Source organism: Staurois parvus, unplaced genomic scaffold, assembly GCF_062004578.1.
Source record: "Staurois parvus isolate SC_StPar_1 unplaced genomic scaffold, SC_StPar_1.0 ptg000090l, whole genome shotgun sequence".
Classification (NCBI taxonomy): domain Eukaryota; kingdom Metazoa; phylum Chordata; class Amphibia; order Anura; family Ranidae; genus Staurois; species Staurois parvus.
This window is the reverse complement of record NW_028317886.1, coordinates 15,829,966-15,845,898: the sequence shown is the minus strand read 5'-3', so window position 1 is coordinate 15,845,898 and position 15,933 is coordinate 15,829,966. Positions and strand designations below refer to the sequence as shown.

The window sequence follows — 15,933 nt, the reverse complement described above, 5'->3', positions numbered from 1 at the left end:
TCTCATATTATGGTGTTGGGCCTATTTATGGCATACCACGGATCATGGATCAGTTTGAATACATCAGAATACTTGAAGAGGTCATGCTGCCTTATGCTGAAGAGGAAATGCCCTTGAAATGGGTGTTCCAACAAGACAACCACCCCAAACACACAAGTAAACCTGCAACATCTTGGTTCCAGACCAACAAGATTGACGTTATGGAGTGGCCAGCCCAATCCCCGGATCTTTATCCAATAGAAAACTTGTGGGGTGACATCAAAAATGCAGTTTCTGAGGCAAAACCAAGAAATGGAGAAGAACTGTGGAATGTAGTCCAATCATCCTGGGCTGGAATACCTGTTCACAGGTGCCAGAAGTTGGTTGACTCCATGCAACACAGATGTACAACAGTTCTCAGAAACAGTGCTTATACAACTAAATATTAATTAAGTGATTCAAAGGAAAGCAAAATCTTCAAACGTTTTTCAGTTTATATAGTGAATGTTTGAGTTTGTAAAGAAGAATACAAACACTGCTATTTTGAACAGTCTAATATTCACTTTTCTTCAAATTTTTTAGAGGAACAACACAAATTTGATATATTTTTCTTCATGTTTTGATTTGGAATAGAATGTGTAGTGTTCCCAATGCATTTGTGTGTATGGAAATAAAAGCTATTAGAAGGATTTTGAGCTTTATTCACTTTTTTCAACACACTGCTATTATTTTGAACACAACTGTACATCACCCACTGTGTCAGGAATCCTGTATAGTAATAACGTGTGGTGCTCTCACCTGCAGGAGGCAAATATGTACTGGAAATTGAGTCATAAATAAACATAGCGTGATTTGTTATGGGAAGCGCTGTTCTTGCTTTGCATGTAAAGTGATTTGCATTGCGGAGCATGACATGCTGTGCTGTACGTTTTCCAAGGGATTACAGTGCAGATGCACCTTTTGGTTTCATGATTATAGTGATTGGTGGTAGTCCTGTTGAAAGATCACACAAACAGAATTCTTCTAATGGGCATCTGGGTTGACATGTATTTGTCTGCCGGAGATGCACATCAGGTGAAAACTATCTTCTGTGAGTTTGATCACTCCTAATAGAATATTCCGAAATCTATGTGCTGGAACAGCTGACATGTACTGTATATTCTTTATAGTTATGATCTTTATTGTATATCTATATTGGTTCAGCTTGTACAAATGTAAGTGTGTATATTTCATATATGAAGGGTTGCGGGAAGGTGTCAAACACTGTAGTAGGCAGCACTACCACAGTGATAGCCATGATTATCCAGGTCCTGTACCAAGCAGCTGCCCTACAGGGGGTCGCTCTCGCAGCCCTGCCACCTTCTGTATTACAATCATATTAATAGCTAGCATCCCTGCTTTAATAGTTACTTCATTCTTAGATTGTAAGTTCTAACAAGCAGGGCCCTCTGTTTCCTCTTGTACCAAATTGTATTGTAACTGTAATTATTATTATTATTACAGGTATATATATAGCGCTGTCCATTTACGCAGCACTTTACATATATATTGTACATTCACAGCAGTCCCTAACCCTCAAGGGGCGTACAATCTAAGGTCCCTAACTCACATTCATACATATACAGTTGTGTCCAAAATTATTCAACCCCCAATGCTGTAAAGGGGTTTAGGGACTATAGTGTACATTTGGAATTGTATTCAGAATCAAATCCTACAAGGACGTTGTAACTACCCAAATGCAACTAAAATGACATCAATTGTTTATGTAATACAGTAGTAAATGGTTCTTATGTGGTTTCTTCATTGCCACAATTATTCAACCCCTTAAAGACTACCACTCTGAAGAACAGAGGTTCATACAGGTGCTTTCCATCAGGTATTGAAAACACCTGTGGATGTCACCGAGCAGCAATCAAGCATAATAAGCACCAATTAGGCAGCTTTAAAATGACTGTGATACTCAGCTCCTTCTAGACATTTACTGGTGTGGTTACAAACATGGTGAAGGCAAGAGAATGGTCCAGGAAGACAAGAGAAGAGGTGATTTCTCTTCACAGGAAGGGCAATGGCTATAAGAAGATTGCAAAGATGTTAAACATACCAAGAGACACCTTAGGAAGCATCATTCGCAAATTCAAGGCAAAGGGCACTGTTGAAACGCTACCTGGTCGTGGCAGAAAGAAGATGCTGACTTCGACTGCTGTGCGCTACCTGAAGCGTAGAGTGGAGAGAAGTCCCCGTGTGACTGCTGAGGAACTGAGAAAAGATTTGTCAGATGTGGGTACAGAAGTTTCAGCCCAGACAATAAGACGCACACTGCGTAATGAAGGCCTCCGTGCCAGAACTCCCAGGCGTACCCCCTTGCTGTCTCCAAAGAATAAGAAGAGTCGACTGCAGTATGCCAAAAGCCATGTGGACAAACCACAAAAGTTGTGGGATAGTGTTCTGTGGACTGATGAAACAAAATTAGAACTGTTTGGGCCCATGGATCAACGCTATGTTTGGAGGAGGAAGAACAAGGCCTATGATGAAAAGAACACCTTGCCTACTGTGAAGCATGGTGGAGGGTCAATCATGCTTTGGGGCTGTTTTGCTTCTGCAGGTACAGGGAAGCTTCAGCGTGTGCAAGGTACCATGAATTCTCTTCAGTACCAGGAGATATTGGATGGAAACGTGATGCAGTCCGTCACACACCTGAGGCTTGGGAGACGTTGGACCTTTCAACAGGACAATGATCCCAAGCATACCTCCAAGTCCACTAGAGCATGGTTGCAGAGGAAAGGCTGGAACATTTTGGAGTGGCCATCGCAGTCACCAGACTTAAATCCGATTGAGAACCTCTGGTGGGACTTAAAGAAAGCAGTTGCAGTGCGCAAGCCTAAGAATGTGACTGAACTGGAGGCCTTTGCCCATGAAGAATGGGCGAAGATACCCGTAGATCGCTGCAAGACACTTGTGTCAAGCTATGCTTCACGTTTAAAAGCTGTTATAACTGTAAAAGGATGCTGTACTAAGTACTAAGATTGAATGTCACTTGGGGGTTGAATAAAACTGATAATGCTGTGAGCACAGAAAAGACATTTGTGGTTATTTCATTATAACTGTTATGTTATATTTGTCTGACCTACAAGTGCCTCTTTAATGTAAATGTAAGCAAGATGACTGAATGATCAAAAGCAATGTCAAACTGGCCAAAACACTCAATTTCAGTGGGGGTTGAATAATTTTGGACACAACTGTACATACTAGGGCCAATTTAGACAGGATCCAATTAACCTACCAGCATGTCTTTGGAGTGTGGGAGGAAACCGGAGTACCCAGAGGAAACCCACGCAGACACAGGGAGAACATGCAAACTCCAGGCAGGTGGTGCCATGGTTGGTATTCGAACCAACGACCCTAGTATTACAAGGTGAAAGTGTTAACCATTTAGCCACCGTGTTGCCTTTAATGTCTACCTTCATTTTGTAAAGCTCTGCGCAAACTGTTGGCACTATATAAATCCTGTATTATTATAATAATAATAATATTATCTGGTGGGTCCAGACAAACATCATCTGGAAATTTGCCATCTAGAAATCTGTCTATATTCCTCTTTAGCATTTTACTTTGTTTCAGTACTGTCATTTCAGTCACATTAAATGAAGACGTGCCCTGAATTATGTAATGGAGTGTTGGAATACAGTGTTCATGCATTCTTTGTGCAACAACTACAGATATATTCTTCAGTCAGTAGATGGCAGTGTTTATAAGTTTGTATCTGCATCTATGATAGAACTCTATCTTTTCTCTATAATAAAAGTTCCTGTTTCCTGTTACCAGAGAATCAGCAAACAGACACGTGGACTGTGCACTGTCTGTTCTGTAGGGCTATATACAGAATCTCTAACAAGGAGAAATTTTAGAAAGCATATTTGATATAAAAGATAATTGTCTTTTGTAAGAAATAATTAAACATTTTATACATTTATAAGTCATAAGTGGATATGTTTTTATATATTGAAGGTTTTTTTCTCTCTTTTCAGTGTGCAAGGTGGAAGGGAACTTAACCCACATGTTAGTGGTCTAGGATGGCCAGTGAAGGCTCCAATATCCCTAGTCCTGTGGTGCGACAGATCGACAAGCAGTTCCTAATCTGCAGTATATGCCTCGACCGCTACAAAAATCCCAAAGTTCTTCCCTGTCTGCATACATTTTGTGAGAGGTGAGTTATCCTAGAGTGTAATAGTGCCATGCTTTCCTCACAATATCAGTCACCCATCAATCATATCCTCAAAACAATAAATAGGAGGGACTGGATGACGTCACTTCACTCGCGGTCAGCTGACAAACTGGAATGATGGATCGTGTATGTGAGAGCGAGGGGATATTTATGTATGCATACGGTGTTGGATACTGATATATTATGCGCATGATATTTGGTCCATTGGGGCACCTACACAATGTGAGTTGCCAATTTTAATTAAATAAACGGTTTTAAGGATAAAGAACTATTGTTTTTTTGTCTATATATTTTCGGTATATGCATGCCGAATGGAGGAGGAGGTAAGAAGTTGGCCGTTACCCATTGAAGGAAGACTCTGATTCAAGAGACATCTTAACCCTATGTTCACTTCAGGGACACAAGCATTTTTTGACCAAACTTTATGTGAGGTCAAAAGCTCCAGGTGAGGGCACATCTGGTGTTTTGCTGGTGGAGAAGCACAAAGCAAGATCAAGAAGATATGGCGTGATTATGGGAATGCAATTAATCATTTGATGACTGTTGAGAAGAAACACTAAAAGAGGCTCGGTGTATTATTGGGACTATTTTTGCAATATTTTGAAGCGTTAGGTTATTTGTTTTGAGGATATGATTGATGGGCTTTCTTGGTAATTAATATTTTTATATATTTTCTATAAAATTGTATTTTAATTTTTATAATTTTTTTAAACTGCTCATGGGATTATATTGTATTATTTATCCTAGAGTGTGCAGTTATATTTTATCTATGCTAGAGGAATGTTGAGGACAATATATGAAAATGCAATAGTGCAAGGACTGTACCCACTATTTTAGCAAAAAAAAGATTTGTTCCAATACATTTGCTTTCTCCAGACACTGTGTAATGTCTGTCATGTGCAGGCAGCTGCTAATCATCCACAAATAACAGCCAGCTATTGCTCATTGCCAAAACGAATCTCTCTTTTTTTATATTTTCAATGTCTTTAATATGTTATATCGCACTGTACATCATCATTTGAGTTATTATAATCATTATAATTGAGCAGTCACATGATACAGAAGTCATGCTGCCTCCCAGGCATTCAAGCCCACTTAAAGTGCACTTAAGTGTTACTAAACCCAGGACCCTGCATTCACTATATCTGGTCTCCCACAGTACACAGAACATGGAAATGCAACTATATTAGTTAATATATACTGCTAAATACATTTTCTCATTAGCAGTGAGAGCAGTTTTGTGACTTCTATCAGTGTCCAGCAGAGCACTGGTTAACGTTTGTAAGGAGGAGTTTTAATTCTCCCCTGATTGTCCCATGAGGCTGCAGGACCCCTGACCCTCTTTCTGAACAGCGCTGATTGGCCCTGTGCTGATCACATGCAGACTCCCCAGAAAAAAAAAAATCTAGCAATAGATACCAAACTGGGCATGTGCAGCTGGCCCCCAAGGCTCTGTTCTATCAGCAATTGGCTTGGGGACAGTAAAAGAAGGGGAGGATCAAATATCCTTTTCACACAATGCAGAGGATTAACCCCGTAGGTTTCACAGTGAGTATAACAAGCATGCTTTACTGCATATACAGATTGATTTTACTGTTGTAGGTTTAGTAACACTTTTAAGGTGGAATTCCAGTCAAAATTGAAAATTTTCCCATTATTACTATGTTAAATATCTTTAATGTTGATATTCTACATTTTCAGACTTGCTGATTGTCTAGCTTAAACTAATCTGGGCTAGACAATCAGCTGTCTTCTGTTCTTTACCGACCACAGTTCAGCTGAATTTAGCAGCTCACAGGCACTTCCTGAAACCGTTGTCGGTCTCTGTGTGAGAAATCCAGCTGAGGGTTCAGTAAACCTGCCCCTGTTCTTCCCAGTCCTGCCCAGCACTGCCCCCATCCCTCCCCGCCATTGGCAGAATGTGCAGCATCTCCTCCTTTCTTCCAAGCCCCATTTTGGCATAGGGCAGGGGTATCAAACTGGTGGCCCTCCAGCTGTTGCAAAACTACAAGTCCCATCATGCCTCTGCCTTTGGAAGTCATGCTTGTAACTGTTAATCTTGCAATGCCTTATGGGACTTGTAGTTTGGCAACAGCTGGAGGGCCGCCAGTTTGACACCTGTGCAGCATAGAGCATTGACAAACAGCAGCTAATGTAAGGCTGTAAATCACACTGCACCTGTACACACACACACACACACACACACACGCACACACACACTTTTATGTTACAGTCGCACTACAAGGTGGAATCGTGGCAGTAAGATATAATGCTCATTGTAGATGTGAACTGAGCTCAGAGCCCCAGGTCCCCCTGCATCCAGCTCCCTCTTCCCTGTGGTAGTCTTGATGCAAAGCCCTGCACAGCTCTAGTGTCTATGTGCACTGGACCTCCCAGCCCTCCTGTGGGTATGGTTCTTTTTTAATTTTCTCATGAATGAGGATGTACAAGCATCCTTATTCATGAGAGAGCACTGACCAGGGAACCTCTGATCAGCTCCTCCCATCCTGTATATGACCACTGGCTACACAGGAACAATGTAACTTCCTGGAAGTGATGCCACTACCCTTCAGTGAATACTACTGGCTGCTCTTAGACTCAGAAGGAAGAGTATTGAAGTCATGTGACAGGCACTGGATACTGCAACATAAAGGTACAAACACTGGAATCTTTTTCATTTTGACACATAAGGCTGAACTTCGCTTACAATAATGATTGCAGTGGAGAATTTATGTTTTGGCTTTCATTCCACTTCAACCGCTTCCCTTCCATCCTATAGCAGAAGTACTGCTACAGGGCAGCACGGGTGTGCAAAATCATGTGTATATATATACATGATTTTTCCAGGTAGGGGGCGCACGTGTTCTACCCGCACCGCCGTTCGTGGCCTCGGCTGTCAATCAGCAGGTCTCGATCGGTGATTACTCGCCGGCGCCCGGTGATTGCCGAACATGTCCGACGGAGGGAACTGTTTGTAAACAATACAGTTCTCTCTCCTGTCAGCTCCTTCACTCTGCTTTGAATGGCTGTGCATAGCACAGCCATACAAAGCAGTGTGCTTACAGTGAAGCGCACACACATGTGTAGCACTGCCCCTTGGGACAAGCTGGAATATATTATGGGTCCTGCGCTCAATAGATCCAACCCTAAGCAAACCCAATCCCTCTGGCACAACTGGTAATGAATAGCAAATACCCCGCCAAGAAATTTGCTGACACAGGGTTAAATTAAACAAGAACAATTTTATGGAGAATGAAATGCAGTGTAGAGGGGTGGGGTTCCCCTTTCAACTTCAAAACTTACTTTTCTTCTTTTATGCAATGCAGTAAATTTGGTCTGCCACTAGAGGGCTTCACAGCCAAGAGTCTCCGGATGGCAGAGTCGCACTTTAAGCAGAATACAACTGATATCAAACAAATAAACTTACTTATACTCTATCAATGAAATGTATTACCCACACCGGGGTATGATTCTGCTTCTGAGGGGCGTTGGCCAAAAATCACCTCAGAGTCAGAACAGAATGCAATAAAGAGGTACCTCTAATAAGGCTACTAAGCCAGATTCCCCCACTTCAGTCCTTGTAACGGTGGAGCTCTAGTTGGTGCACGTTTAGTCTTTACAATGAAGTAAATAGCAGCTGAAGGCTTCTTTGGAGTTTCAGCTGGTGTGGGTTACATTCAATTTCACTAGGTTTCTGGGCTGAGAGGGTCCAACCTCAGTGTCTAAACACAACACAAAGCACCCCAAGACCAGGGGCAGTCGCAGGATGCAATCTCCCAGTATGTGTCAGTCCCCGGGGCAGACAGTCTCAATTACACTGGTGGTGAGGGGCAAAGCAGGCAGGAGGATCTGTGGCTTGCACAGGGCCCCGGATGGGTGAGATCCCAGCAGTGGGGTGCGGATGTCCCAGTCTATATGCAAAGTGTAAATGGTGTGTCTTACTCTCTCCAGGGGGACAGCTCACCAGACTCTGAACACACAGCAGGGTCCCTCTATCCGCGCTGGGTGCTGTAGTGCCTCCTCCTCTGCTTGGACGGACTCCACATGTCCCTGTCTTTTCTCCAGCCTCGTGTCTCTCTGTTCTCCCCTTCACTTCCTGCTTCCTCCCCCCTTCCAGCGTTCTTTGCTGTGTAGTGGATGAGTCATGAACTTGGCAGAATGCCCAGGTTTTACAAATAGGGGAGAGAGAGGACGGACTGCTGAACGTGTGATAAATCCTCTTGTACAAGGAGCCTGCTACACATGTAAAACAGCACACAGTTAACCCTTTGATTGCCCCACATGTTAACCCCTTCCTGCCCAGTGCCATTAGTACAGTGTCAGTGCTTTTTTTTAGCACTAATCACTGTTTTGTCACTGGGGATGTCAATGACACAAAGTCAGTTCCCCCCAGTGTCAGAATGCCCACCGCAGTCCCACTATTAGTCGCTGATTGCCGCCATTGTAAAAAAAGAAAAAAAAATCCCAGTATACATACTGCCATTTGTAAACACTATACTTTAATCAGTAAACCAATTAATTTACATGTGTTGGGATTTTTTTTTGCAAAGAAATGTAGCAGAACACATTTTTGGTCTAAATTTATGACGAAATTTGATTTTTTTTTTTTAATTTTTTTTACTGGACATGTTTAATAGCAAAAAGTCAAAAATATTTTTTTGTTTTGTTTTTTTCTCAAAATTGACTGTTTTTTTTTGTTTTTTATAACGCAAAAAATAAAAAAACACACAGGCTATCAAATACCACCTAAAGAATGCTCTATTTTTGGGAAAAAAAGGACGTAAATTTAATTTGGGTGCAGCTTGGCATGACCACCCAATTATCAGTTAAAGTAACACAGCGCCGCAATGCAAAAAAAATGACCTGGTCAGGAAGGGGGGTAAATCCTCTGGAGGGCAAGTGGTTAAAGCAGACCTTCACACATTACAAAAATTGTTTCTCTTTTGGCTCCCACCTCCCCCTTTCTTTAAGAAATGGTGTGTTTGACCACAGTGCTTCTTGATTTATTTGTTAGGCCAGAAGTATGTAGCAGTGTCCTAATACCTCTTAGAATTGCCACTTCAAATTCCAAGAGGTATTGTTTTATTAGGAGCACAGGCGCACTAGATTCTGCCCATACGCAGATTTCATTTGGTTATCTGCCAGGTATTCAAGACCTGGAAGGACCTACAGCATGTTTGCGCATGTGCAGGAGATCCCCCATGCATGTGCACAGATGCTATGGGTCTGTACAAGGTCCCTGATATCAGAATCTAGCCGTATCTATGCAAATGTGCAGGGATCGCCCTTGCATGCACAGTCATGCTGCAGGACCCGAATACCTGGCAGAGACCTGTGTCAAATCTGCGCATGTGTAAGATGTTTAAGGATGGTGATGCAGGATCGGGGAGATGGTAGGGAAATATTGCGGAGGTGAAGTTCCTCTTAAAGGAATCAACATTTATATGTCCTAGTAATACAATCCCACAGTCCTCTATACAAAAACTCAACTTTCTAAGGTCAACATTGATCTAACACTCACAGTATTTAAACATCCTAAAACCTGGTATCCTTTGCCAAAGTGAATGGAATGTGCTTCTTTTCTTCAACCACTGGATGGATCTATGCATGTAGCAGGTTTATGATCAGAATCACCAATAGGAGAAGACCTTGTAGCACAGATCTTGAGCATCCTAGAGTTTACATAATTCCCTTTCTCGAGTTTCATGGGACATCGTGGATTTATATACTGACAACTATTGCAGTGTTGGGGTGCCAGGGGACTTATATGCACAATCAGGATTTAGGAAGATCTCAGGAGGCATAGAAATATTTCAGTATTATATATGATATATTTGCAGTGTGGGCATTCAAATGTATATTGCTATTTTTCCTGAATTATTCTAAGCATATTTGGCTACTGTTTTTTGGCCCAGCTCCATACAGAGAGTAACCATCCTTGTCTCTTCTTGGCAGGTGTTTGCAGAACTACATTCCAGCTCACAGTTTGACCCTCTCTTGTCCAGTCTGTCGCCAGACTTCAATTCTACCCGAGAAGGGTGTGTCTGCGCTACAGAACAACTTCTTCATTACTAACCTGATGGATGTGCTGCAGAGGAGTCCAGATAATGGTATTGAAGAGTCCTCCATACTGGAGACAGTGAATGCTGTTGCTGCTGGAAAACCTTTGTCTTGTCCCAACCATGATGGAAATGTAAGAAATCCAACAATAAAGAAATAACCGAACCACACATGGTGCAGTAAAATAAAAACAAAGCTGCAAAGTAATGTAAATAGGTGACTATGGGGACAAACTAGAGAGTAAATAGAAACAATATTGAACCCAGATTGCACCATTTCATATATTCACAAGCTGTTGTCACCTAGTGCCAAATAGCTTGCACTATATTTCATGCTCGATTGCCCTTGGCTCTCCAGTGCTTCCCTGCATGCCTTTCTATCCTTCTCCACACATCACATCACATCACCCATCACCCGGCTTACCTCATCCCCGCTTCAGTCTATCCTGAATTCTGCGGCTAGACTCATCCACCTTACTAACCGCTCCGTATCCGCCACCCCCCCTCTGCCAATCCCTCCACTGGCTTCCGATTGCCCAACGCATAAAATTCAAACTACTAACATTGACGTACAAAGCTGTCCATAACACTGCCCCAAACTACATCACCGACCGAATATCCATATACCACCCAAAACGTAATCTCCAGCTCCTCACAAGACCTCCTACTCTCTAGTTCCCTAGTCTCTTCCTCCCATGCCCGTCTCCAGGACTTCTCCAGGGCTTCCCCCATCCTCTGGAACTCACTACCTCAATCCATCAGACTGTCACCTACCCTCCTCACCTTTAGGCGCACCCTGAAAACCCATCTCTTCAGGGAAGCCTACCCCGCCCTCACCTAATTGCCGATCTCCTCCACTCTTCCTACCACTCCATCCCCCACAGCTATTTCCTCCTGTACCACTATCCCCTCCCTCCTAGATTGTAAGCTCCAAGGAGTAGGGCCCTCGAACCCCTCGTGTATTGTATTGTTACTGTACCGTCTCGTGTACTGTCTCCCATTGTAATGTACAGCTCTGAGCAAACTGTTGGCGCTATATAAATACTGTATAATAATCACAATGAAATATGGATTGTCATAGACACAAACCCCATGTATAAGCCTTGCTGGAGCACAGTGGTCACCTTTCCTAAATGTACTGGAGCTGGATGCCATCACTATTATTCATCACTGTTCCACCATTTGATAACTGCCAGTGTTTAGCACTAGCAGTTTGTGTCAGTGAGCCAAAGTTACTGCCATTGCCACCTTCTTGTGACATTGTCAGAAAGCGGGCTTTAATTGTCTGCACTTCTCATTACTTGATCTGATTAGCTTATTTCCATCACACACCATATTTCGGTAGACCTTATTGGTCAGGGTCCTGTGATAATCTTCCACTAGCATTACATTAAACATAAGTAGAACTATGTCACCATCACAAGTTGGATCTCTCTGCAACGTCCATATGTTTATTATGAGATGTCAACATTATACTGCAAGACTTTGGAGCCACACAGGATCAATTCCTTAGGCATGTGGGATATCGCTGGGTCAGTGTGGTATGCTGTTTTTGCTAGCCAGAATACAATAGCTCAGTGGTAAGGATTCCCCCAACCACCTCGAATATGTGGATGGGGTAATGGGGTAATTTTTTTTTTTTTCCTCTTCAACCTGCTGATTGAACAAACAGACTCATTTATGGGCTGCTTTACTGGCCTGATGAACAAGTAACATTGACTTATAAAGCTGTTCATAATACTGCCCCAAACTACATCACTGATCTGGTATCAAATACCACCCAAAACGTACTCTCCACTCCTCACAAGACCTCCTACTCTCTAGTTCCCTGGTCTCCTTCTCCAGGACTTCTCCAGGGCTTCCCCCATCCTCTGGAACTCCCTACCCCAATCCATCAGACTATCACCTACTCTCGTCACCTTTAGGCGCATTTTGAAAACCTATCTCTTCAGGGAAGCCTACCCCGCCCTCAGCTAATTACTGAACTCCTCCACTCTTCCTACCACTCCATCCCCCAAAGATATTTCCTCCTGTACCACTATCCCCTTCCCCGTAGACTGTAAGCTCCAATGAGCAGGAACCTCGAACCCCTCCTGTATTGAATTGTATTGTTACTGTACTGTCTCCCATTATAATATAATGTACAGCGCTGAGCAAACTGTTGGCGCTATATAAATCCTGTATAATAATAAAAAGGGGAAAAGCATGAAAAAAGAAAACTAATGCAGCCACCACACCTAAGAATTGGTAAGCTGCAATATATAATATAAAATATATTTTGTTTATTTTTTTTTCAGTTTTCAATGGTTTTAATGCCAGCATCTCATATATATGAATGGGATGCCCTTCAGTATTGCCATGCGAATGGCTTGCCCTTTAACAGAGAAAAGTGAAGGGATCTGATTAAATAGACTGAAGATTCTAACTGCTGTATATACAATCTTGTTAATTTAACCTAACAAATCCCATTGACCTTGTTAATTGTGAACTAATCACTAATTCCTTTGTACATCGTGTGTAAAGCTAAAAAGCAATCATCCAAATTATGAGCTGGTTCTTGCAATTTGTTTGTTATGAGCCTGTAGATAAAATTTGGCCATATAGTGACAGAATATGGGATTATTTTATATTATTGGAGATCTATAAATGCCCTCCCCCCCAAACGCTGCAGGATTTATTTATCTGTGTAACTGTGTTTCATCAACTACCTCCTAGTCTTCTCTACATATACACAAGGATGTTAAAGTGGACTTTTCAGTAAGTTTTACAAGGATCTGTACAAAATATTCTGACATCACAATATACAGAAACTGTAATATTTTTCAAAAAGCTCTACCTTTTATCATTAAAGGAGAAATTGGGGATTACTAAAAAAAAAATCGAACATACATACCGCCATGCTGCAATATTGATGTATGGCTTTGACCATACTTCTCTTTTAAAAAGCAGTTTATGAGCATCAGGATGGTGACTTTGCCTAGGCCAGGATAATACCATCAGACTGCTGCAGGCATAATGAAGCATTTCCTCATTCTCCTTTCCCAGAGTAATCAGACTGCAAGGTGAGAGGCTGATGATATTATGAGCAGAAGTACTGTCCTCTTTGTGAGAGGTAATAAATAGCTGTAAGGCACCCTTTGCACCTTTGCGGTGCGATACACACATTACGTTGCGTGTTAATATTCCATGCCTTATTTATTTTGAACGGGCTACAAAGGCACCAGTAGGGACAAAAAACACACTATTTTTCCTGAACAAAATGTACAAGAGCGCATTGTAGTGTGTTCCCATGGGTTGTTTTAGTGCATTGATGTGCTAGTCAAAATTAATGACACTGCAACACATACAAAATGTGGTACCATGCATTGCCCGACTACTGCAGTGCAAAGGTATGAAACCAGCTTTAGACATTACATAACTTGCCCACTTTTAACCTAAAAATTGATTTCATCATAGGTCCACTTTAATTAAACTGAATTTAAATGCGCAGAGAACAGCATTTTGAAAAATTATTTAAATTGATTTAATGATATTGGACGTTGCCAAGGCATTTTCTGAAAGCAGTGCGCCTGTGTGCAAGATCATGAGTTGGGCCCCTTCCTGTGTCCAGGCTCATATCAGTCCATAGTTAAATAGCATAAAAAATATGTAAGCATTAACAATACCCATAAAGGGTCATCTGCCTGGCTTTAAAGCTAAAAAGTCAAAAAACAGTGTGACAAAATATCACAATGTGACCATGACTAGTAATATGAAGGACCTTTAAAGCGGTAGTAAACCGCAGGTGAAAAAAAAAAATCCCTTGCAAGGTAATGTCATAATATGCTAGTATGCATTGCGTACTAGCACATTATGAAGGACTTGCCTTAACCCTTTGAGGACCAAGGGACATATTTGTCCCATGTTTTTAATTGCCTGTATCATCTGATTAAGAACTTAAAACACTTTTTTTTGGTTTGAGTCAAAATATTAGTTCTTATCAACAAATGGATCTAGCTTTTTGCCAATTATTTCATGAAATGGCTTAGTTACAGCAACTAAAGTGTACGAACTTTAAAAACAAAAAATTGATTCTTTTGGCGTTCCGTAATCTTATGGTCCTCCAAAGGGTTAAAACAAAGTCCTCCAGAGGCGTGCTGTCACTGCTGCAGAGGCTTCCATCTTCACCTGTTTTTCCTTCTGGGTTCGTGAGCTTTGACCATCTGACTGGCTGAGCCGCGATGACATCACTCCAGCACGTTTAGGAGATATTATTTTACCTCCATGTAAGCTTTATTATGGGCTTACATCTAGGTATAAGTTAAACCCAAAAAAAAAAAGTTTACTACCACTTTAACTCTTTCACTTCCAGAGATGTTTTTGCATTTTTTGCACACATGTTAAAATAAACTTTTTATGACCCATTACCCACATTTGATCCAGAGGAAGGCAAAACCCCAGCAAAGCATGATATAATTTGCTCCTGCAAGGGAACAAATTACGCCAATCCAGTGGTACTATGCCAGTCATTAAAGAGTACCTAAAAATTAGAAACCATGGCTTTGAAATGACAAACCTCAATTCTATTAGAACCCGTGGGTGTATGCCATTTGGTCCAGGTGCTTTATTCACTTTTATTCTGTCAATACTTCTGGACCAGATCAATTTTGAGCCATTGTGGATCATTTGGAGTTGTGTCAATACCATGCCCATTATAGACATGAGCTCCGCTATGTTCATTTGTATACACAGAGCTTAAGCTGGTATTTAATAAATTTGCCTTCTCTTTGGCCCCAGTCACTCACTTTATATTATTTTGTAAAGGGCCTACATGTTCGGACTGGACCTTTTTTACTATTCATACAGTATAGTTGAAAATTTTTTGGATGTTTGTCCTGCTATCTTTTGCAATCTGTTGTTCGTTTTCATTTTTTGCGACCTTGATTTCCTTTTTACATATTCTGTACTATTCTTTGTAATATTTAAATGACGATAGTGTTTCTTCATTTTTATATTTTTAAAAGCTCTTATTATTTATAGCTTTTTTTAACTTTAGCTGTAAGCCACATAGGTTTTATTTTTAGCCTTTTAAACTTGTTGCCCATAGGAATTTATTTTGCAGTGTATTTTCATACAGTCTAGAACTTCCATTTCTGTTCAGTGTTCACCAAAGTCAATATTCCCTCCCAGTCTTGGAGATCAGCCCTCATACTTGAAAAAATTGCTCTTTCCTGTATGTGCTTGTTGTATACATTAACAATAAATAAAATCATGTTATGGTCACTATTACCCAAATGTTCCTTTTATATGAACATTAGTAATAAACTCAGCATGGTTTTAGATTAACAGATCCAGCAGAGCATCATTCCTAGGTGGGGCCTCTATGAACTATACCATGAAATTGTCTTGTAATAGGTTTAGAAATGTTTGCCCTTTAATTGTTCCTGCAGTATCATTGCTCCAGTCAATTTTCGGGTAGTTAAAATCCCCCATTATTATCACTGTCCCAGCCCTTCTGATCTGTGCAAGGAGCTGAGTCTCCAACTCATTATTAACACTGGGTGGTCTATAATAAACACCAGTGATTACCTTTTATAGTACACACACCCATGTGCAGTTCCACCCATAATGCTTCAGCCTTATCACACTATCAACTAGGTCCTCTTTCACACTCGGTTTGAGATCACTTCTCAC

General features: G+C 41.2%; 1 protein-coding gene across 6 annotated transcripts in view; it reads left to right on the top strand.

Annotated features, from left to right (window-relative positions):
* Positions 1-15,933, top strand: part of TRIM2 (tripartite motif containing 2) — a 185,303-nt gene that overhangs the window by 135,048 nt on the left and 34,322 nt on the right. For all 6 annotated transcript variants that reach the window (XM_089670443.1, XM_089670445.1, XM_089670442.1 and 3 more), the window contains exons 2-3: positions 4,005-4,183; positions 10,157-10,394. In XM_089670443.1, coding sequence (XP_089526569.1) covers positions 4,050-4,183; positions 10,157-10,394 — 372 coding nt within the window. In that variant the 5' untranslated portion in view covers positions 4,005-4,049. The remainder of the gene's footprint in view (positions 1-4,004; positions 4,184-10,156; positions 10,395-15,933) is intronic.